The sequence below is a fragment of the Spea bombifrons genome, chromosome 2, assembly GCF_027358695.1.
Source record: "Spea bombifrons isolate aSpeBom1 chromosome 2, aSpeBom1.2.pri, whole genome shotgun sequence".
Taxonomy (NCBI): Eukaryota; Metazoa; Chordata; class Amphibia; order Anura; family Pelobatidae; genus Spea; species Spea bombifrons.
Genome location: NC_071088.1, coordinates 122180113 through 122204286, shown reverse-complemented (window position 1 = coordinate 122204286; position 24174 = coordinate 122180113). Strand labels below are relative to the sequence as shown.

The following is a 24174-nucleotide window of genomic DNA, read 5'->3' as shown; positions in this document are numbered from 1 at the left end:
ATTTCATTATGAATGAACAATGGTTGTTTTTTTTTAATTTCTAATATTTGTCAAAAGTACAACTGGAACAAGGTGCAAAAAATACATACATACAAGTTTGTAGATTTTTCCAATTAAATCCTTAATTGTTTTATTCATTTTCATGTTATGATAATTACATTACCTCCTTGTTCTTACATATTTGAATACTTAAGGACTGGGCTGTTTTTTTTCTTTTTGTACCCTTCGTAACCGAGACTGTTTTAACATTTTTGCAGTGCTGGTGTTTAGCTGAAATTTTCATCTCTCTAATTTAGTATACCTACACCACTTATATATTATTATATTATATATATATTTTTTTCACAACATGAAGGGATTTCTATAGATACCATTATCTTGATCATATCATCTAATTTACTATAAAAAATATGGTGAAACATTAACAAAAAATTATGACTTTTATTTGAAAAATCTATTTCTCATCTACAAAACCTCATATAAAAGCCTGCTAAATAGATTTGAATATTTGTCCTGAGTTTAGAAATACCCAATGTTTTTATGTTTTTTGCAAGTTACAGGGCAATATGTACTAGTAGAATTTTGCTATTTCAAAACCTTTTTTTTTTAAATGTTGTAATCCTGCCCCATGTCTGATTTGAGACAGCTTTGAAGTCGGCCAATTAAACTCACCCCATCAAACCATATATTTTTTGAAAACTAGACGCCCCAGGGTTTTTCACATGCTGGTAGGGGTAGGGAAAAGGGATATATTGTGAGAAGGGAGAGGGGGTAGATAGTGAGAAAGGAGGTTAGCAAGAATATTGAAATAAATGAGAATTTATGAGAGAGAGAGTGAATAAATGAGGATTAATGTGGATTAATGTGTGGATGCATTGTGTGAATGAGTGAGAGAAGTAATACATTTGTGAGAATGCATTAATGAATATGTGTAAATAATTTGTGTGAAAGAATAAATGATTGTGTGAATGAAAGTGAGTGACTAAGTGTTTGTGTGAATCATAGGTGTATTATTGATTTGTCAAAAAGGCAAAGATGGTATAAGCAGGGTGTTTAAGCATTGGGGAAAAAGATGGCACAGGTAGTGTGTTTATGGGACAAAGATGGCACAGGTAGTGTGTTTATGGGACAAAGATGGCATATGCTCGGCTGTTTGGGGACAATGTTGACTCATTTTGGGTCAAAGATGGCACGTCCTATGTGTGTGTAATTTGGGTGCTGGTTAGGTTCTATGTGGGCAGTGTGGACACCAGGGCCAGCTTTGGGGTGTGCAACCTGTGATCTAATCCTGTAATTTAGGGGGTTTTATCTATACCTTTAATGCTGAGTTTTTATGTGAATTCCAATTGATCTATACCTGCAAAGCTGTTTTTTGTGTTATTCTGTTAATCTTTACCTGCTATGCTATGTTTCCATACATTAATGTTTTTTCTTGGTGTCGTAGCGGAGGGAGTGATTACATGCTAGGGAGCATGGAACGGGGCCCAAGGAAATGCTTGGGTAGGGTCCACTAGCTATCATATGTTTATATATATATATATATATTGGCAGTAGGGTCTAATATTAAAGAATGAAAAATAACTGCCAGTTCAGCTGTTATTTTGAAATCATATTTCAATCAAGGCCTTTCCTTCAAAGAGATAAGTGCATATTATGTAGTTAAAAATTGATGTCTAGCGCATGCATATATATATATATATATATATATATATATATATATATATATATATATATATATATAGCGTTTAATAATTGCCCCCTACTTTGGTCCCTGTCCCCCCATGTGCCCTCCAGCTAAATATGAAAGCTGGAGACGCCACTGCTCATAATCCTAGGCATAGAACCAGTCTTCTTGGAAGCTGGCTGACCATTCTGAGAATTTTAGATATAGTAGATGTTTTATCATGCAGTGAAGTATTTTAACAATCAGAGTAAAAACAATAGTATTCTAATTCAAGCACATAACATTAAGTAAAGTATTCATAATGATGCATATTTCATCTTATTTTTTTTTACTCAAAAAATGCTCCCATAAGCATTATATACTAAATAGTAATATAATATAATAATATAATAAATAGTCATCTCCTCACCTGCTTTTCTCCACTTGGTTTCTTGTGATTTAATAGCAGTTCAACTGCCCCGACAACCTCTTTCCTTATGGCATGCAGTAAAGCATCACCAACGTAGACGTTAAAACTTAGCAGTAGTTCAATAAGCTCAAGGTTCTCATTTTCAATGGCAATAAGTAATGCAGTTCTTCCCAATGGATCAATGCAATTAATATTGATTTTAAAATATATTTCAGCTTCTTCAAGAGCCTGCTTGACACTGGCGTAATCGCCCTTTTCCACTGCACTCAAGTATGCTTTCTCTGCCGGCGAGAGTTCAGATTCTGCACGTACAATACGGAGAGGGATCCGATCTTGATAAGGAGAATATACACTTCTTTTAAAATAAAACTGAGCCATGTTTTATGCCATAGTATTTTTGTCTCTGCAATGAAGAAACAAATGAGTTAAATATATAATAAAATGCAAAATACATTTATCAAATCCTGCATTTATAGTGATAGTTAATACTACAAATGCAATAAGTTACAGGTTTTCCAATTATATCTAGAAAGGTCAGCGAAGGTCCATTTCAGCTAGCTTAATGATTATTGTGAGACAAACTCCTTGAAGCCTATCTAATGCCTTCACTGAAAATTCTCATTAAGAGTCAAAACACGAACACTATTTACCAAATTGTTTTATTTGATCATTTATTAATGATTAATTAATGTAGTAATATAATGTAGTAAGTTGATACTTATTATTCAGGATTACTTAACACTGAGACAAATCCATTTTTTAATCTATTTGTTAAATATGTATGTGAAATTGCTATTTAGATGAATGTCCGCTTCACACACCATTTTCTTATACATTTTTAATACTGTTGAGACACTATATATATATTGTTCCCAAAACATCTTACCATACATGTACAGTGTATTTGTCTTTTAATTATTAACCCTTGCTTACTGAGTGTGTTTTGAGCCCAAAACCTGAGACATTTTCAACATTTCACACTGTTTTTTTACCATGATTCATTTTTTTAAAAAAACTTTTGCGCAACCACACAAATATTACAGATAGAGCATTCCTTCAGATTTTCAGATGCAGTCCAACATGCAGTGTAACTAATATATTAAAATATATATTTTTTAAATGTCTCCAGATATTCTACTATGAAAATGGTCTCCAGATCAGTTTAATTGACCAGAATACCAGTATATTAATGTAAGTGTCCTGAATTTGAAAAAAACAAAAAACAACATACATTTTTTTATGGTTTTTTTTTTAAGTTACGGAGCACAAAATAGAACATGCCAGTTCCCTTTTCCAAACTAGATATTTTTAGATTTTATTTTGTGATGCCTATGTCTCATTTGGGACGATTTAGCAGTCCACCAGCTCAAAATACCAAACAAAAATATATATTTTAGGAGAGAAAACAACCAAGGTTATTTCACCACGAGCATGGGGACGTTTATCATGCAACCAGTTGATCACCAATCTCTGGCAAAGGGCGCCATAACACTAATTTTCATTGCTTTTTTTCACTAAACTTTCCATCTTTCTTAGGAGTGTTTGCACAAATTACATTTAACTGCAGTAAACGTCACCAAGATGTATTTATGTTTCATCTCTAGATTACAGAAATACCCCAAATGCATTGGTTTTCATGGGGTTTGAAAGTTACAGGGCACAAAATGACACATACCCTTTTTCATGAAACCTACGTCTCATTTGGGACTGAATGGCAGACCACCAGCTCAAAATACTCCCACAAAAGTATACATTTTTGGAGAGAAGGCCACTGTAGAGTATTTCACTAGGAGCATTTGGACACTTGTGCACCCAGTTGGTCACCAATCCCTGGCAAAAGGAGCCATACAGTTAATTGTCATTGCTTTTTGATCATTGTTTGCTCAGATTACATGTATCTGTGACTTCAGTCACTGGAGGATTAATGGTCATTCCCACTTTTTAAATTATTATTTTTTTGTTTCTATTTTGTTAAACTTTATTGAGGCTCCTGATTGGTTAGAGACCACTCAATGTATTCTCACTTCCATCCAATCATAATTTGCATGACCTGATCAACAGACGATTGAACATCTTTGGGAACTTTTGAAAATAAAAAACAAAACAAGTCATTTCTCCTGGGTCAAAAAGTCTGGCCCTCGCATTTTATTGTAGCAGATCGTCTGTGCCTATTGGGCTTTATGCATATGCGCTCTGGTTCTTGTTCCCAAGAGGAACCGGAGGATGTCACAACAACTCAAAAGACAAAAATTCTGTTGAGGTACTTTTCTTACGGCAAACATAAGGTAAGGTGACAGAAAGTCCCAATTGTTACAATCTTTTTCAATTTCAAACCTTAACATTCTTTTAAGGGTTTTATTAACAGAGTTTTATGCACAGTCATTCGGGGTAACACAAAGTAATCACCAGAAACGTGGATGGTTTTTCCAGCTGCATTAGCTGCATATAACAGACCACAAAGATTCTTCAAAACACCATTTTTAAACTGTTTTTAAGCTTTGCCTTCAGCATTCACACACATACCCCAGCAGTGAAAAGCCACAGGTGTGCATAACTACCTCATTCCCAGGAGCCAGGCACAACAAACCAGGCATGGATTATATATAACGTTCCCTAAAACCATCAATCATGTGTTCCAATGGCACGTTGTGTTCACTAATTCAAGTGGTGGGCAGACTAGATGGGCTAATTGGCTCCTACCTGGTGTCAAATATAAGACATCAAACCTCACTAAGCCATTGGCCTTATTTTTGAGACAGTTTTTATTTGTATACCCCAAAATTTGATATCCTCTTACTGTACTAACCTCTGAGACTTCTGCTTTAATTCCACTTATCCAAGACTCTCTGAATAATGAAAAATATAAAGTAAGATAACACACAGGAATATCCAATGGATAGTGAAGAACATACTATACTATTTTAACACAAGCTCAAAAAACTGAGCAAGTGAAACAAAATAGGAAAAATTACAGCTATTTTTAACAGAGCTATAATTCAAAAAAACGTATGATTAATCTCATACTGTGTAATTGAACATCTGTGTGTTATTTCAGATGACAGATACAAAAGCGTTGTGTTTAGACGCGCCTTGATGATATTATTATCTCAAACTCCTGCAATACAAAAAAATACAATACAGATCTGGACTAGGACTTGCATGATTCACAACAATTAGACTAAAATATCATCTCTACACAGCGATTGTTATGTGACTTTTTTTGTGAATCCATTTATTTTCATATCGGCTGGTGCATAACTTCAAATAAGTACCAGTCAATATTTGTTTAACAATTTTCATTTTTATATGGTCGATCTTCTATTTTATGTCAACCACTACATAAAAGACTGACAATATAAAAATGAAAATTGTTAAACAAATATTGACTGGTACTTAATTGAAAGAAGAATGGAGAAAGTGATTGGAGAGATTGCATCTATAGAGAATAGTCAACAGAATCCCTAAAAAATACAGAAATCCAATTTATAACAAAGTAAATTTAAAAGTAAAAGTAATTTAAAGCCTAACCTATTGAATACAATGGTATAAAATGTAGCTGTGTCTACATTTGTTGCTTCCTAAGAAAACTACAAAGTATTTTAGTTTTTATTATTTCTTTATTATATATATTATATTATTACTTTATTATGAAATAAAAATATTATAATTCATTTTTACTATGAAAAAACATGACATATAAGCATAAATATTTTAATTAAATGAGCAGCATAAATGTATAAATAATGCAAGGAGTGCAATAACAGCGGGAACTTGTAACAAACAGTAGGTGGTGGAATCCATCAAAGGCCCAAATTTATAGAATGGTTTATTTCTTCTGAACGTAAATCCACTTAGATGACAGAATAGAGAAACTATCAATGTGCTGTACAATAAAATAGCTATTATGCAGCATTTACATACACAGATTTTGTTTTCATTTTTCTTACATCTGCCACCCAGAAACAGGTGGAGAAGACATTTAAGCAGTTAGACATGGTCCGCTAAGTTCCACTTGGCCCTAGACATGAATCAAATACGTGAGGCACCTTGCTCCATAAGTGTGTTTGTTACTGTTTGTGTGTTAAAGTCTGTGTGTGTTAGTTGGGAGTGGACAGATGGAATCCACAATGGATTCTTCGCATAAACCTAAAACAACTCAGAGGGGATATGATAACATTATACAAATATATGCAGGGCCAATATAAAGAGCTCTTCAGTGACCTGTTCATTAACAGAAATATACAAAGAACAAGAGGTCGCCCTCTGAGACTGGAAGAGCGCAGGTTTCATAGACGACAAAGGAAGGGATTCTTCACAGTGAGGACAATTAAGGTATGGAATTCACTTCCAAGGGAGGTAGTGTTATCCAATACATTAGATACCTTCAAAAGGGGCCTCGATATTTTCTTAGAAAGGCACGATATACAGGGATATAAATAGAATAATATTAATATTTTAGAGCTTCTTGATCCAAGGAGAAATCCGATTGCCTCTTGGAGTCAAGAAGGAATTTTTTCCCCTGACGGCAGAATTCGAAGTAGCTTAATTAGGGTTTTTTTTGCCTTCTTTTGGATCAAGAATAGAAAGGTTAGGTAGAAGGGTTGAACTTGATGGACTTTTTTCAACCTTATGAACTATGTAACTGTTTATTTTTTGCATCAAACGGTCAGGTACTACAGGTTTCTAATAGTCACCCTTAATGATGTGCAGCTCACTCTTGTGTACATTATCCACACTTTCCACACTTTGGGGCTCAAGAATTACTGTGTATATATTATACTGTGCAATACAATGTGTAATTAGAAGTTATATTAGACATGTGCAAATGGGCCAAAAACGATTCGCCTCAATTTTTTGGTTACTTTTTGGTCCATTCATTTTCAGGCAACAAATTACGTTTCTTGTCCATTTGGTTCAGACGAAAATCGTGGAGGCATTTTTGATCCGGTGTCTACATTTACTCTCGCATTCTCACCTACTCGCTCACACTCTTGTTCCCATTCTCCCTCTCCCACACACCTAGATGTTTCCCTACCTCCTCTGCCCACCACTTCTGCTTCCACTTCCACATTTTCTTGTTCTTTGTTTTCTATCTTTCATCTTCTTTGTTTTATCTTCTCTTTTCTATCTTCTCTCTTCTATATCTACCACATCTCCACAGACATAACCAGTGCCACCATCAGGGACAGGACAACACCCAAAGCGGTGTGATTTTGGCAGAAGTTCACCTAAGGGCAAAATTATGTCGCTTCCTGTGTCCTCTCCCTCGAATGGTGTTCACAGGCTAACTATGAAGAGGGCTGGCACGTGTTTCATGACTAGGTGAGAGCTGTCAAATTATATCATCAAATACAATGCATTTATATTTTCATTCCCAGTATATGTTGAGCTTAGATTGTTTTACCATCATAAGCAAGTATACCACGTAATTGCTTAATGCTGTGCAAACATTTCAAAAGACTTCGGAATCTTACTAATTATTTTCTTAATCACCACCTTGATCATAAAACTGCTTTGCTCCTCATTTGACAAAACATGAGTAGTATAATGACTAGAGGAAAGATTTTCCAGGTATTTAACCCCTTAAGGACAATGGGTGGTCCCTAAACCCATTGAAAACAATGCTTTTTGAGCCCGTACATGTACGGGTTTTGTCATTAAGGGGTTAATTTGGTATTATGTAAGTAAATCTAGAACAATGCAGTACTTTATAAGAGATCGTCTAAGAGGCTATATGCAGTCAAGCAACAAAGACATATTTGTAAATCTGTTGAACCTAGTGTAACACTGAATAATTTCTTTATAGCTTGTAAGATAACATTAAATAAAAAGGCACAAGATACCTACTGCCTGCAAAGACGGGAGAGTGGGGGAGCTCTGAAAAGCAGGCCAGTGCCACAGAAAACAGAACGGTTGCATGATAAGGAATCGCGAAACTAAAAGATATATCTACGTTAAGTTAGGGTGACCAAATTGGCTATTTTTCTATAATACACATACATTTTACACATGTAAACCAGCACATGTAAAGTGGTACCCTATGGTATGCAGATGTGTGACTTCACATGTGCTGGTCAAGTGACATGTGATATCTATGTCTTGAAAAAAAATCATAGCTCTTTAGTAACATCTAAAAATGTCAGGAAAAAGTAAAGATTTTTCTGGCATTTATTTAGCAAACCAAAAACTACTGACGTTTCATTTTTTTCAGAAGGAAAAAAATCAGGTTTGTCTGCCTTTATTAATGGTATGAAACTACAAATTCAAAGTAAACGTGCCAGCATCCAAGATTATCTGTGTAATAGCTTTTTATTTTCTCAATCTTTCTTTAATAAATTAGAAACCAGCTTTTTTTTAATCAAGCAGATGGTGTCTGCGGAGAACATTTAGATGAGTCCAGAAGCATTTAATCAGACTTCAGAACACTAACTGTGATCACATTTTATAAAGCACTGTATAAATTAAAGCAGAAAAAAGCTTTTTATGCAAAAAAACAAACATATTGGAGAGATATTACATTTGGACACATTTTAGATATTCAAATATAAAAAAAACAGGCTTCTTATATACCAAACAAAGAAGTTAAAGTTGTCACTAAGCTCCAGAATTCTGAATTAAAACATCCATTATGTGATTTCTGACTGGTCTTCCAACAAGCTTTGCCTTTTTTCTACCATCCCTGGTGGTTTGGTACTGGAAATAATGTTACAAGAGCAGTGTATCTACTTACAGGTCATTTGTAGTGTGCCTAATTTAAATTTAAATTGACTACACTAATGTAGTCTTTTGTATACACTATAATATTGCGTAAATAAAAATACTACATAATGTAGGCGTGTACAATGAGGTACTGACATTAATATATTCAACCTTAAACTTATTAAATAATAGAACAACAGGAAAGATTGAGCCCATTTCTCCCTGCTATGCAATAATAGTAGAAAAATAATTAAATAAAAGGGTAGATATTTAATTTTACCCCTTCCTATCCCACTGGGAACATGATGGGAGTGGTTAGGAGGATGCATAGCTTGGGTCATACACGCAACTTTCCTATTATTTTACCCATCCTTGCCCCTATGCAATATACCCTGTCAGGTTTATTGAATACCCCCATTGCCTATAGTGTGACGGTAGAGGAGAGGGTAATCCTTGACCCCCTCCCATGATTAATAGAGGATCCCTTTTTTAATAGATGTACTTTATTATCCCAATTATAGATCACACTTTCCCCCCTAATTTAAATCTTTATAACCCCTGTTATACAATAATAATTAAAAATAATTATAACAATAAATAAAGAGTAAAAAAGGAAAGTGGTCCCAGGGCTCACTATAAACCTGAGGGGGGGGTGCTTGGGCTAAAAAAAGTTTCAAGGTTTTGTGAATTGTTGGATTGGCTCTGAAAAGGTAAACATTTTTATCAGTTTTTGTTAACATGGATATATAAGTGGAGGTGCAAATATGGCAAGGTTAGGCTCTTTGGGGGACAGAATGGCCCTAGCAGGCTGTTTGTTGGCAAAAATGGCACAGGCAGGCCGTTTGGGGCCAAAGATAGTACACACAGGCTCTTTGTGGGCAAAACTGGCACAGACGGCAGTTTGTAGGAAGAAATGGCACAGGCGGGCTATTTAGGAGGAGAAATGGCACAGGCAGGCACAGGTGGGCTGTCTTAAGATACCAGCCAGTATCTGTGTTTCTCATTTTCAGAGTGTTTCTCCAATGTGCTGTGTGACCAACTGTTTTACTGCACTACTGGTGGGGGTAACAATCTTTGTGGCCAGGCACTGGTTATTGTCAAGCTGCTGTTCTGAAACTCTTAACCTGCTTACCAGGTCATCTACAAGCACCTTTTTCACACAATGTGTCTGCTGCAACACATTTGTTTAATCACCGCATATAGGCAGACTTAGCTTGCAGTGGTATTGGTGATGGCAGAGGGCGGCAGCATAATATTTGATATGGTATGCTTAGGAAGGGTAGGGTTAGAAGAGTTTTCATTTGCTAAATGTTTTTGTTTTTCTTTGACACAGGCAGACAGCAATAAAATTTGAATTTCTTTTTTGATATCCAGTGGAGCCTCTCAAACACCAACTCCAATAATAAACTCTAGTGTAGAGTATCCAGGCATATTCTGGCAGATCATTAACCCCTTAATGACAAAGCCCGTACATGTACGGGCTCAAAATGCATTGTTTTCAATGGGTTTAGGGACCGCCCATTGTCCTTAAGGGGTTAATACTATTCCCATTTTTGACCAGTTATAACCAAGCTTGGTCTATTATCCAATATGACTAAAATAACAAAGAAGAGTCCTTGGGGACAGACAAGCTGAAGTTGTGGTTAAATGTACTGTGATAACAGGCTATTAATTACATTGTATCCAACCATACTGGATGGCAAAAATCTGTCTGTACAGAAAGGCTTGGTGGTAAAACATGGGTTCTTGTTACAAAAAATCAGCTCAAAAGTGGGAACAGAACGATAATTGGGTGGGAAGTGGGCATGGCTAAACACTGTTCCTCTGACTTTGGGTCAGTTCTCAGTTATGCAAATGCTCCCAGATACACATTTAATGACTAAAGGCTTTTTATACATCCAGTAGAACAGAAAATTGCAACAGGGACCTGCTTTTACCCGAGAGTATGCATAGAACATCCCTGTGCTTACCAAAGGAGCAAAATAATGCGTAACATATTTGCGAAACAACAAATCGTCCAATACATACAGCACCCTGAATCATCATTCATTAATATACCAGTCCTGTACAGGCCTGTTTACAATCTCAAACGTACATAGAGCTCACAAATCATAAGCCCCCAAAGAGGAGGCATTAACTTAAAGTGGAAAACAGCAAACCACATGTATTACACAGACCCAAAAAACCCACTCACAATGAAAACTTTCCTTCCTGGAGCCAAGAAGATATAAACATAATTTATCGATACATCAGCATATTTCTTGGCAGTGGATATGCCCATCCTGTTTAACTCAGTTTGTATGGCTTTATTATATGAATTATTTGCAAAACTGAATTCTGAGTTAATTCGCTACATGCATTTTGTATCTCCATGATGTGGCTAAAAATTATAATAATTCTAATAAAAATGATATATATAATAATTTTTATTTTAACAAAATGTGGTAATAAAAAGATGTGCTGGTCTGTATCAGAGACATAAGTCTCTACATGGACAGCTAAAATTCCTTTTACAGAGGGTGACAAGTAAAATGCCGAAAATATGCAAGGCTTATACTCAGAATGCACAACTAAAATATCTAGTATAGTTAACTGAATCAAACTGTTTGTAAAATCTCTTCCTAGCATCCTTTTTTTTTGAAGAAGAAGAAAGCGAGCACCCGACGGTATGTGCCTTATGCAAACAGAAAGATTCTTTTCTTATTTCTCTAAAGTTTGTTTAGTAAATATTTAGGCTTTAAACGTGTCTGTGTTTTATAACATAGGACGAAATTATTTTTCAAATTTCAACTATGTTTAGCTGGCATTATGCAGCTACCTGTATGTGCCCACGTTTTTTTACAGCGAGCCAAATATTTCAAATTGCAAGCAGTGCCAATTTTAAGTCACAAGATAAACATATCAAATGAAATGTTTCCCAGTTACAAGGATCCTGGTGTCCTAAAATGGCCTGTTTGAATGCCACACGCAGAAACTCATTTTCCTACTTCCTTTATTGTAACTATTTGTGTATTTTATTTATATCACTGTTTACCGCCTGTCTCTTCCAAATGAGTACAATGCATAATTAAACTGGAACAACGGTATACATCAGCGCCTACATCTCTGCCTCGTTATCCTATTGTTTTCAGAATATCTGGAACAGCCAATGGACGTTTAAAGGCGCAGTCTAATTAGCTAATTGCTTTTATTAATGTATTTACTCTCTAAATTTCGACGTATTTCTTGTAAATTAAATACATAGAGCCATTATAACCAGCTTTATCATTGATTTTATATAGAACTTTTTCAGGCCTCTGAAGTTTTAATTATTGAAAGTGCAGTGATGTCTGGTGAGATCAGTATTATCATCGTATTCAGGAATGTTCCTAGGGTTCTCAAGATGAACAATGTATCCGTCATGCCTGACTTCCCGTGTGAATTGATATGCACATATAAATTATGTCTAATGTATATGCTGACCACATTATACATTCCTCTATTGCTTTAACACATCATCTCTATAGTAATATTATGCATGGCAGCACTTGGGACTGACCACATTACACATTGCTTTATGGTGCTGACTTTGTGCCATAGATATGGGCGCAGGTATCTGGGCCAGGTAAAGCCAAACTGGCCCTGCCCAATGCCTCCCTAAACGATGGGTAACCATTTAGACTAGTGTTGGTGCTTCCCACTGCTTGGTGCTCGTGTGGTTGATTATGATATTACTTATAATAATGTTCTTGGCAAGCGCTTCTGAGTTGTTCTTGATTTTATTATGAAAAAACGGATATTTATATTATTTCCTTTTATAGTGTTGGATTGATGAGACTGCATATGTTACAAAGCATTTTGAACTCTATAATCTAGTTATAGCTGGTGAGATTTTTACATTAACATCCCTTCCTTAACCCAATATGGATGTTTCCACGCACATTAAAGTGAAGAGGAGGTTATTTTTAGACCTTAAGGGAGAGTTTTTGGATTTGTTTTGTATGATACAAGAACCATAGAAACTCAATTACAAAATTTGAAATGTTTTGTCTCTCAGTCTTAGTAAATCAGTCACACTTTAGATACTCGTGCGGCTGAAATGTTTAAACATGTATCAACAGTCCAATTCAAGTAAAAACAAAAAATCTTTAAAAAAACAAAACATAAACAATACATTGTAATCAAACCACATTCTAATAACCAGAATGCATGCAAAAAAAGTATGTATACAGATATCCTTAAAAAATAAGAATTACGAATCTTCGAAAACTAGGTAGATCCCCAGCCAAACCAATGAAAACAAATGACTAAAGCTTGTTTTTTCCAGTATTTACAAGGGGAAAGCATTGGATGTACTGTATGAGTGTGTTGACACCATTTTAACCTGTCAGTAGCATTGACAGACTGATGAGAGTTGGAGTTAGAGGTAGTAACAGTTACAGTGTTGAGGCTGAGATTGAGGTTCATCTACCATATTGTAGTAGTAGTAGTAGTAGTAGTTGTAGTAGTATAAGTAGTGCAGATAACATACTGGGTTTGGGTGGATTGGAGATTGGATTATGTATATAGTATTAGTAATTATTGATATTATTGACAGGGACTGCAGCAGTTTTGTTTCATTTTTATGTAAGAATTTATTTTTTAGGGTTATTTGTTCAATATAAAAACTATTTAGACAAAACATCTACACAAAACAATAAATCATTAACCCCTTAATACCCAGCTGTTTTTTCTTTTTGTACCCTCCGTGACTGAGGCTGCTTTAGCATTTTTGGTGTCCTCATGTTTAGCTGTAATTTTCTTCTCTCTCGTTTAGTGTACACACACAGGTTATGTATTGTTTAATTTCAGAACAAGAAGGGTTTTCTTTAGATACCATTTTTTTAATCACATCATCTAATTTCCTATCAGATAATGAAGTATGGTGAAAATGAAAACGGAAAAAAAACCTGCTACATAGATTCTAATATTTGTCCTGAGTTTAGAAATATAAGATATAGGGCAAGAAACGCAAGTGTCATTTCAAAACCATTTAAAAAAAAATCTGATAGTCCTGTCCCCATGTTCTCTTTGAGACATCTTTGAAGCTGGCTACCCCCATGAAACCAAATATTTTTGAATTTTTGACACCCCAGGGTATTTCAAATGTTGGTATATTAACTGTTTCCATGCACTAATTCTACCACTAGAGAACCACGCTCTTCTGCTTGTGGCTCAAAATCAGTGTTGCACAGCAGTTCGTTCAGAATCACTGATTATTACATTTTAGGGTTTGTCACTAAAAAACATTTTGTTACAACATGTTCAATCAGATGAGCTTCCTTTTTAAAAAACCTCCATGGTTAAATCATACAACTTTTAGCATCTGAAAGCTTTGTCAGTTAAGGACAAATATTGTCAAAAAACAATCTGCAGGGGAAATGCAGCAGCATGCAAGAGGGTTTGTGCTGAAGTATCATTCCACATATAAACATTATAGTCAATAATAATTACTCCTTAAAACTTCATGAAAAATGTGGCCCAAAAACTATCATGATGGCATGAACCATCAGGAAGCAAGTAGCGGTGTAAGCTCCTGTGCACACCAATACCCGGCAGTTCCCGGTGCAGTAGCCAGTAACACCAATCATTATCCCTAATCCGGAAGTCTCACGCAATCATGTGAGACTTCCATTATAAATGGATGCATTGCGTTCTGAATGAACGTGATGCTCCCTTCATGTAAAGTGAAGCCAATCAGGAGCCACAGTAAAGTAAAAGCAAAGGCTGATCAGCAGGCTCACAAATTAAAAAAAAAATAGAATAATAATTAAAACAACAAGAAAAAAAAGTTTAAAAAAAGAGTGCCAACAGGTTGCCAGCTGATCTACTGATCCCTGCTGTCATGCAGTAGTTTCAATCTGCAATTCACTAAAGCAATTTGGGACATAGTCTGGGGGTTGAATCACAAAATATTTATGCCAATTAAGGCTTAGACGCCTACATTACTGAAAACCCACATATGTCAGATTTATTGTGGTGAAGTAAATTTAGTAAAAAGATGATGTGCAGCCACTAGGTTTGTAATCAATACTATCAAGTCTTATCAATCAGGTCAACTGCAAACTATATTTAAATGCTTCTATCGAGTGCTTATTGCAAATCAATTTTACCATTAAAAAAACAAGGGTTACATGGGGGCATAAGGCTTTTCTGGAGGCAGGGTGCCCCATGATATGGCTTTTAACCCCCTTTATGCCATAAACTAAGTTTGTTTTCTAAGGTATTATGCTTCCATAACTTCTATAACTAAGAACTTTTAGAGGAAAAGCTCTTCATAAACTGCCTTATACACCCTATATGCCACTCTGCCTCTAGAAATGCCTTTTAACCCCCTATATGCTACTCTCCCTCCAGAAATGCCGTATACCCCCTATATGCCACTCTGTCCCATGATATGCCTTTTAACCCCCTAAATGCCATATAGGGGCATATAGGGGTATAAGGCATTTCTGGAGGCAGAGTGGCATATAGGGGGTATAAGGCAGTTTATGAAGAGCTATTCCTCTAAAAGTTCTTAGTTATAGAAGTTATAGAAGAATACCTTAAAAAACATAAACTTAAGGAAATTACATATTGAAGGAAATAAACAGCAATATATATATATATATATATATATATATATACACAAACTAAATTTGAAAATTTTATATTAAAAAATACTCCTTGCTTCTTCTGGTGGGTAGTGTTTGTTCTCATACCTATGTTAGTTCTTTAAACTATGAAAAATAGATGTTTTTTCAGTTGTTTTGTTGGAAGGCAGCATCTAGGTATCTACAATATTTGTTTGGAATTGTGTGCAAGGTATATTAATTGTGTGAAGATGTATATATAATCTTTAACACTAGGCCAAAAAGGGCCCTGCCCTGGACCTAGGCTTGCCTTAATAGCCCACAGGCCATTGAGCATATTTAGAAATAACTGAGTGCAAGGTAGAAGTCTGTGTAATTGCCGTGAGCTCTTTTATCACCTGTAGTACTGTTATATTCTAACCTGGTACCCGTTCACATGCTGCACATCCTCCCACTGTCAGGTTCGCCACACGGTGAGGCAGTTCTCAGCCAACTACTCAGCTCTAACAGTGGAAGCGTAAGTGATGTATTGTGCCACTGCCATGTTTTTAGTACCACCATTTGTGTGAAAACCCAGATGCCTTGCTAAAGAAGCTGAGGGTAAAGGTGGTGGATTGACCAAGCGTGTCTCCAGACCTAAACCCTATTGAGCATCTGTGGGGCATCCTCAAATGGAAGGTGGGGGAGCGCAAGGTCTCTAACATCCACCAGCTCCGTCATGGAGGAGTGGAAGAGGACCCCAGTGGCAACCTGTGAAGCTCTGGTGAACTCCGTGCCCAAGAGGGTTAAGGCAGTGCTGGAAAATAATGGTGACCACACAAAATATTGACACTTTCTCAATTTGGACATTTCCACTTAGGGGTATACTCACTTTTGCTGCCAAGATTTAGACGTTAATGGCTGTGTGTTGAGTTATTTTGAGGGGACAGCAAATTTACACTGTTATACAGGCTGTACACTCACTACTTTACATTATACCAGAGTGTCATTTCTTCAGTGTTGTCACAGGAAAAGACATGATAAAATATTTACAAATATGTGAGGGGTGTACTCACTTTTGTGAGATACTGTATATTAACTCTGCTTGAAGTATGCACTCTCATACATATTTAAAAAGGTATGGTTCACTGTAAATACTGCATGGAAATATATTCTGGCATTTTAATAATGTAACTGCTGATTAAGGCAGTAATGTATCCATATTAAAATCTACCAGCGCATAAAATTGCAGTTATTTTATTAGTAACCAATAAAATGTTAAGTAGCCCTGTGTACATATCTGATGCTGAAATTAGGATTCACAAAATAGGCTAGATTATGTAAATAATTAGGAAGGATATTAGGAAGGTCTAGAAAGAAAGAGCAGAACATTGCTGATTAGTGAAGGTCCATTGGCATTTTTGGTACTTTAATCCTTACCCCACTGAAAGGGATGGTGGGTAAAGGGGGGGTATGGTTGTTTTTTTGCCACATTTTTTAGCACTCTCCATCCCCATTAGCAGGAGGTGGAGGAGATGGGGTATAAAAAGGCATATATCCCCCAGGGTTATTCAACTATGACCTACTGAGTACAGGGTTGGGAAAGGATAGACAAATATTGGTCCTCTTTGGTTAATTATGGGTCCTGGTTATGGGTTCTTTTTTTATTTTTTTTTTCAACTTTGAAAATGTAGTGTAGCAAGGAGCATTAGGGAATTGTGTTCTTGTAATTATGTGTGTGCCAGTGTTGTGCTCTTGTGTGTGTCTTGTCTTGTGCCAGTCAGGCTGAACATTTCTTTTTACGTAATTATATTTCAAATAACTAAACATAGCTGTGAATCATATCATTTTATGTAGTACCAATGGGATTCACCTATGTGTGAAACCCAATAGTTTTAGGAACTATTTTGGTTGCATAATGAACAGAATTCAGCGGCAAACCAAGTCACAAAAGTAAAATATACTGTGGTGCATAGAAGCAGTTCTCATAACTGACTGGGTTCATTCACACGACCCAGTTCATGTGGATCTCTAGCGTAAAGGAACTGTGAAAGGAGACAACAGTAAATAGGCAGCACTTCACCTAATTAACTTATACATCATTTCTAGACTAGACTGTTGACTAGACTGTTTCCATAGAATGCATTTATAAAGTATATATAAGATTGTAAGTATGTAAAAAGGAGATTTCCCATTCCTGTCATGTATAGCCTTTGTTCACAAAAAATATAAAGGTCCTTTCGGAATAGAAAGGAGGAAGCTAAGGAAAAAAACACTTTTCCTTTTTTCAATAGCTGTCACATCTCATGATGAAGGAGAAGAGCACTGCGGTCTAATCATGCATTCTCTTTTATATTTTCCTGGCTACAATATGACATATTTTTAACGTTTGTTTCAACGTAAAAAGTGGAGTTTTGATAACTGTTTTATTCCAAGACAGGAAATAAATGAATATTTTCAGCAAAAATATAGATTTTATTATTCAGCGAAAAAAATCTCTTACTGAACTATACTTATCTCATTTAGCATTACAGCATTACTAGAATAATACTGAAAATGGGCACTTGACACACAGTAGCTGAAATATACAATACCAAAAATAGATTGACTTCTGTGGACAGGTGTCTTTTATACAGGTAGCTCCCTATCTTAGCTCGTTACCTGTATAAAAGACACATGTGAGCCAGACATCTTGCTGATTCATAGGGGATCAAATACTTGAGTAAAATGCAAACCAATTTATAACTTATTTGAAATGCGTTATGCTGGATTTTTTTGTTGTTATTATGTCTCTCACTTTTCAAATAAACCTACCATTAAAATTATAGGCTGACCATGTCTTTGTCAGTGGGCAAACGTATAAAATCAGCAGGGGATCAAATATTTTTTTTCCTTCACTGTATATCCCAGTAACTTAGCAGGAAGGAAGAAGTAGAGCAGTAGTGATTCTGTATGAAAAGGAATTCTGATGCACAATGACAAAAGGGGAGTAAACAGGAATAATTTTTTCACTTAAACCAGTGTCTCCAATGTAAATTGGTATCTGTACTTTCAGATGCACAAATTACTCATCCTCTCCCTACACTGAATTACACCCCTATAAAACGTGGCTAACAGTATATCCATGGGGAATATGGGTAGAGTGAGGGCAACAAGTACATGCCTTCATATTTTTCAAACATGCAGACCGCCTCCTCTTGGTTCCAATATTTTATTTAGCAAAGTAATAAAGCTATAAAGTTAAGCCAGTAATACAAATCAAGTGGGTAGGAGGGACAAAACAAATAAGGCATAAAGTTATTATGCAAGATCCAAAGCTACTTCTAGTTATGATATACTTTTTTTTTAAAAAAAAAGTAAAAATAGTGAGCCAACAGTAGTGTAAAATGAGCATGCCTGGGAACTCTCAGGATCTGACCACAAGGCTCAGGCTGAAGGGTCAGATTCTCAGGGTCACAGAGTCTGGGACCGACACCTTCCTATTATACAATGCTGTGATTGTCTCGAGTACGGGTTTGTGGAGGGCAGCATTTCATCCTAGGACCCAAGCAGCCTGCCCTGCCTGTATATAAGACTACCAGTTGGTGCTTTTGCTACCAGTATGCTATGGTTGTTATTCCTTCTTGAATATATGTGTTTCAATTAAGTGTATCTTTAAGTAATGGCAAATCAAGATTTCCATGAGGACTGGTATTAGAAACATTAGGTTAACATATTATTAAGTGAGTCAGTGCAAAGAATCTTCACAATGGACCATTAAAGGGTTAATATTTTTAAGAGTCTCAGGGTCAGCTAACTTAAGAACTTCCCAAGTATGAACATGGGCAATACAGATGCAAGACAAGAATCATTTAAAGCCCAGCAAGTTGAGTAGTCCATTCAGTGTGGAAAAGGAAACAATTTAATCTGTTTGAGCTCATGTTCTTCCTGTCCTAATGAACCAGATATATAGCACAAGCCCACACTGGCTGGTCTAGCTCTACACGTTAGTGTCAGGTGATAATTGGACAGCAGAGATCTGTGATTTTATGCCGCATAAATAAGGTAAAAAATCCCCTGTCACACTGACAAAACCAAAATCAGGTCTTATAATGCAAGTTGGTCACACATTTCCGAAGAATCAAGGACAAAAAAAGTTAAAACAGCAATATTTTGCTGTAAAAGGATGACTAGAAAATATGAAAATTTGGTAGGAACTGTTGCCTGGAAGAAGTAGAATGTCTTCAATGCAATTCCCCAAAAACGAACGTAAATCTTTTTGCTATTACTTATTTTAGGAACTTAATATATCATCCCGCAACTATAAAACAGATTAACACAATATAATAAAACAAAAAACTTTTAACCAATATACTTAAACAAAGTTATTTCAGAAAACTAAATATCATCTGAGTGATTTAATAAAATATATATGAATGTCCAAAAGCTATCTTCCAGGATCAGACAACTGTTCTGTTATGGGGTGCTATGCATTTGTAATGATCATCGCCTGAAAATTGTTGTTATCTAGTGGGAGTCAATTAGGAAGGCAATGTAACTGCAGATTCAGTGCCAAGAGGTCTCCCTTCTGTTTAAATAAATTGAGAAGCATTGTCAATAAACATGTTCTGCTAGGCCCACCATTGAAATCATTGAAAACTGTGCTGGGTATGTGTATAGTTGGGCCTGGCTGGAGTAAGGAGAACTTAAATCTGCAGAATTGAGAAAGGCAGTCATAGAAATGAACTTCCAACAGATTTTAAGGCATTATTAACACATCGGCACTTTGTGTAACCATCACAACTGATTAGAACATATGATCCGATAACCAATTCCCTACTGAATGGATCGATTTAAATTTAATATAGCTGATGCAAAAATGAATAAAACCAAAAACTCTCATATAGTCATACAGCACATTGAGTTCCACTGGATCTATCCGCTGTTTGGTTGGACAAAGGCTTCCTTTTAAAACAATTCAGATAAAATTCGTTTGTTTAGTCTTAGTGCATCCTGGTCATCTGTTTTTCCTCAGCTGATGAGCTGATATTATCTTACCTTGGTTTCTACAAGTGGATTAAAGGAGTTATTTATATCCTGGTCTTTTCTTTTTTGGCAAACGTACACCTTAGAGCCACCCTGCCCTTTTATAAATGTGCACTGCCAACTGACAAAGAGCTATTGGTACTTCAAGGATGATAATGCTGAATTACATAAATCAGGACAGTCAGACACTGTAAGGGTGTCCATTTTTTTTCTTTATCAATATGACTTGGATTTGTATATTTCTTAAGATCATTAATGTTATTTAGTATAGGCATGAGTGTTTGGTACATATTGACAAAAATACAGTCTGTACATGGCTGTAATTAATTTCTATTGTAGGTCAATTACACTAAGCATCTTAGACTTTTTCAGTTCCCAAGGGATACGTAACACATTGCTTTCCAGTGTGTTGAACACCAATTTGGCACCCTGGAGGTTAAATAAGATAAACTAGCAGGATACTGAAAAAAAGAAAATGGTATGCTTTGCCATAAACTATTGATATAGTTAGGTTGTGTAACTGTTATTTTATGGCAATGTGCTTCCTTTGGCAATGAATACAAATCATATCCATCAATTTAGACTGCACCTGGATATTTACTAAAATCATCAAGCCACAAAAATGACAGCATTATGTGTAATATAGAGCGATAGCGATGGATGTTACTTATTCGTATTGTGCAAGCAAAGATAAAATGTGTTTTCAGTAATTTGAGCTGTCAAAATAACGTTCTCAAAGAAAAATGTTCATCATTTGTGCTGAACGTCCATGAACTAGAACGGTGAATATGAATTACAACTTTAACGGATACGAATCTTAGGGAAAAAAAAATATTTCATCTCAGCAAAATACCGGAATGTATAAGGAAACTTAAAATAGAACATATCTTAGCATAAGTAAGAATTCTTAGAAGATACTTTAAAGGGACTTTCATGCCTAAACATTGTTCACATTGAGACTGTAATGCATAGAAAAAATGTTATATGTTTTGCTAGCAAAATTTAGCACAATGCTGCATGGTCATGTCACATTGCTGTTGATTAAGGCAAATGTCAAGACTTAGGAGGTTCATTATGCGAGTCCTACAGAAATTACTTATGTATATGTACTACACTTGCGCACAATTTGGAAAAATGTTTTGTTGAATTTTTGGTCGATTCCTTTTCAGATGTTTTCAGTGGGGGTTTTCTGTTGGGAAAGCTTAATTTTTTGTCAATCTCCCTGATTCACTCTTTCATGCTCTCATACACTCATTCATTCTCTCTTACTTTCTTTCTCAATATCTCCCTACATTCTCTGCCGAGGACTTCTGTGTTCCTGTTTCGTTGCCCAGCAGCTCCAGTTCTTCTTTTGCCTCTTCTTGTTCTTTTGTCTTCTTTCTTCGTCCACTTCTCCTCGTGTCTTCTTTCTTCATTTGCTTCTTCATGAACCAGGCTTCCTGGTGCACTTTCATAAAAGAGCAAAGCCTCTGCGCACCTTCTGAATGAGCTTGTGAATGTGAATTAATTTTAAAAAAAAAATGAAATGCGAACGAAAATTTTTAGCTTTCTACTTCATTTTCTTTGTTTTGTTGAGGGTCCCTCTTCCTTGTCGGAAATTGGTACAAATCAATAAAGTTAGCAAATTTTGTTAAAATTGGAATTCGTACATATCTTAATGTAGTAGTCTTATATGTACTAGGTTTTGATGTTAAACACTATTGCGCAAGATCAAAAAATTATCCAAATAGAACAGTGTATGTCAATGGAAAGGGTATCTTAAAGTGCATTATACATTATTCCATGTGCTTGTATGTTTTACATAATGTATTTGGGAAATAAAGTTTCATTACAATTATATATACCAAGGGTCTCATTCTTTTCTCCCACTGGCAAAAAAAAAGAAAAACAGAGATCTTGACATGCTTAAACATATGGATTCCTTTTTGACACATAAAGATAAATATAGTGAAATAACTACAACTACTGCGCTATTGGTTTTGTCTGCAATAGAAGTTAAAATCAAACGTATTTGAATATACGTCATTTTAAAATTGCCCACAGTGAAAAGGCAATTGTAAAAAAAATCTGTAAGAAAATCCCATAAAGATATATGGCCACTGGGACCTACAAGTGCCTGTGTTCCATAGATTATTCTTCAGAATTGAGCCCAGCTACGAAGGTAGGATGAAATGGATGGATGAACACACTCCTCTAAGGCTTGTGAATGCACAACCATGTGTGACGACATACAACTGCTCAAAAAGACATCACAAAGGTACATCCCAATCTGAAAATGTTTAAATAATACTCTGTGATTTGGTATGATTTTCAATATAAAACCTTTTTTTAACATATTTTACACATACAGTAAACATATATGATTTTTTACTTACTACATTACATTTTATGTATTATCTAGTCTAGGTCAAGGTCCACTGTATTCTTTTTTCTTTTGTAAAGGATATATTTTAAAACAGATGTAGAATTGCATTTATCTGGAAGAAGAAACATTTTCAAAACAAAGTGCTCCGTAAAATGCCATGGTTAAATAAGAACACAATAATTAGGCATTGTTTAACGTACAAGAAGATAATTGCATATTATCTAACAACAAGTGCTGATAAAGAGTGCTAATTTGTCCATCAGTAACAAATAACGGGCTGCACAAAATCCGCTGAAAGGTTTACATATGAAAAGACAAAAAACGGATCTATAACAAAATATTTTCAACGATTATGAAGAACTAGAGCATTTGCCTAGTTTTTCTCTTGAATGGAGTATAAGTATGAACTATGGATTCAGCAAGGTGGAGAAATAAAGAGTAATAGCAGGTTACAAACACCTAATTATAAAAGAACAGAAATGCATAACAGTAAGTACGTGACCCTGACTGTATTTGTGTGTGTGTATGCCAAAGAAATTTTTCTAAATGAAAATATCTTATTTTTGGTATAAATGTTATACCATTTATAGTAAGTAACAATTAAAATGGACAAAAAGAGTGTTTGCACATGCCAGATTTTACCTAAATGTGTGAAAATTTTGTAACAAAATATTATCTACTAAAAAAACAAAGACCAAGAAAAAAATTGAGTTCCCATTACGTCTTTACATTTTAAAAAGCATAAAAAGTTTTCCTTTGACTCTTAAATAAAGTGACATATATAGTAATGTAGTTTAGCATTTAATAATAGTATTATTTCATTTAGTTCCAATTAACATTTTTCATGCGTAGACCTGGAGGCTTCCATTGTTACCAGACATGATATTTTGGATGACGTCCTCTGCTCAAACAATAATTCTTTATGTCAATGAAGTCCTGCTTAACCCTTTCCTCTATAGACTTTAATTTGTCTGATTAACTCTGAGGCATTCTATTGTATACCAAAGGACATTAAGGTAAGGAGTCAGTGTGTTTGTATAGTAGATTTGGCAGTGATAAAGGAGATAGAGCACATACACATCACAAATATACAGACAATTCTGCATTATCTAAGAAACTGATCAAACTTTAAAACAATCAGAATATTTTTGAAAACTAGATTTTACTGTAATATTTATAAGCTTTATAATCACATACTGAGTAGTAGGAAAACAAAAGTAAAGTAACATTTGTAATACACTGTACAAGTTGGATGACTTAAGAAGTTGTAGTTTCCCTAGAGTCTCCTTGAATTTATCAACATATTCAACTTAAGCGAGACAGTGAGTCAATGTCAATTGACTCCATACATGTCTTCCTTAAAATGATGAAAATTGTCTTGTATCCCCGATTTTTTGTTTCCTTTTAGGTCTATTCGTTAACG

At 35.3% G+C, this 24174-nt stretch overlaps 1 protein-coding gene across 1 annotated transcript in view; it reads right to left on the bottom strand.

Moving 5' to 3' along the window:
* The window catches only part of TRPC4 (transient receptor potential cation channel subfamily C member 4), a 78385-nt gene that overhangs the window by 49749 nt on the left and 4462 nt on the right, over positions 1-24174 (bottom strand). The window contains exon 2 of the mRNA XM_053456339.1: positions 2094-2496. Within this exon, the coding sequence (XP_053312314.1) occupies positions 2094-2471 (378 nt within the window). The 5' untranslated portion in view covers positions 2472-2496. The remainder of the gene's footprint in view (positions 1-2093; positions 2497-24174) is intronic.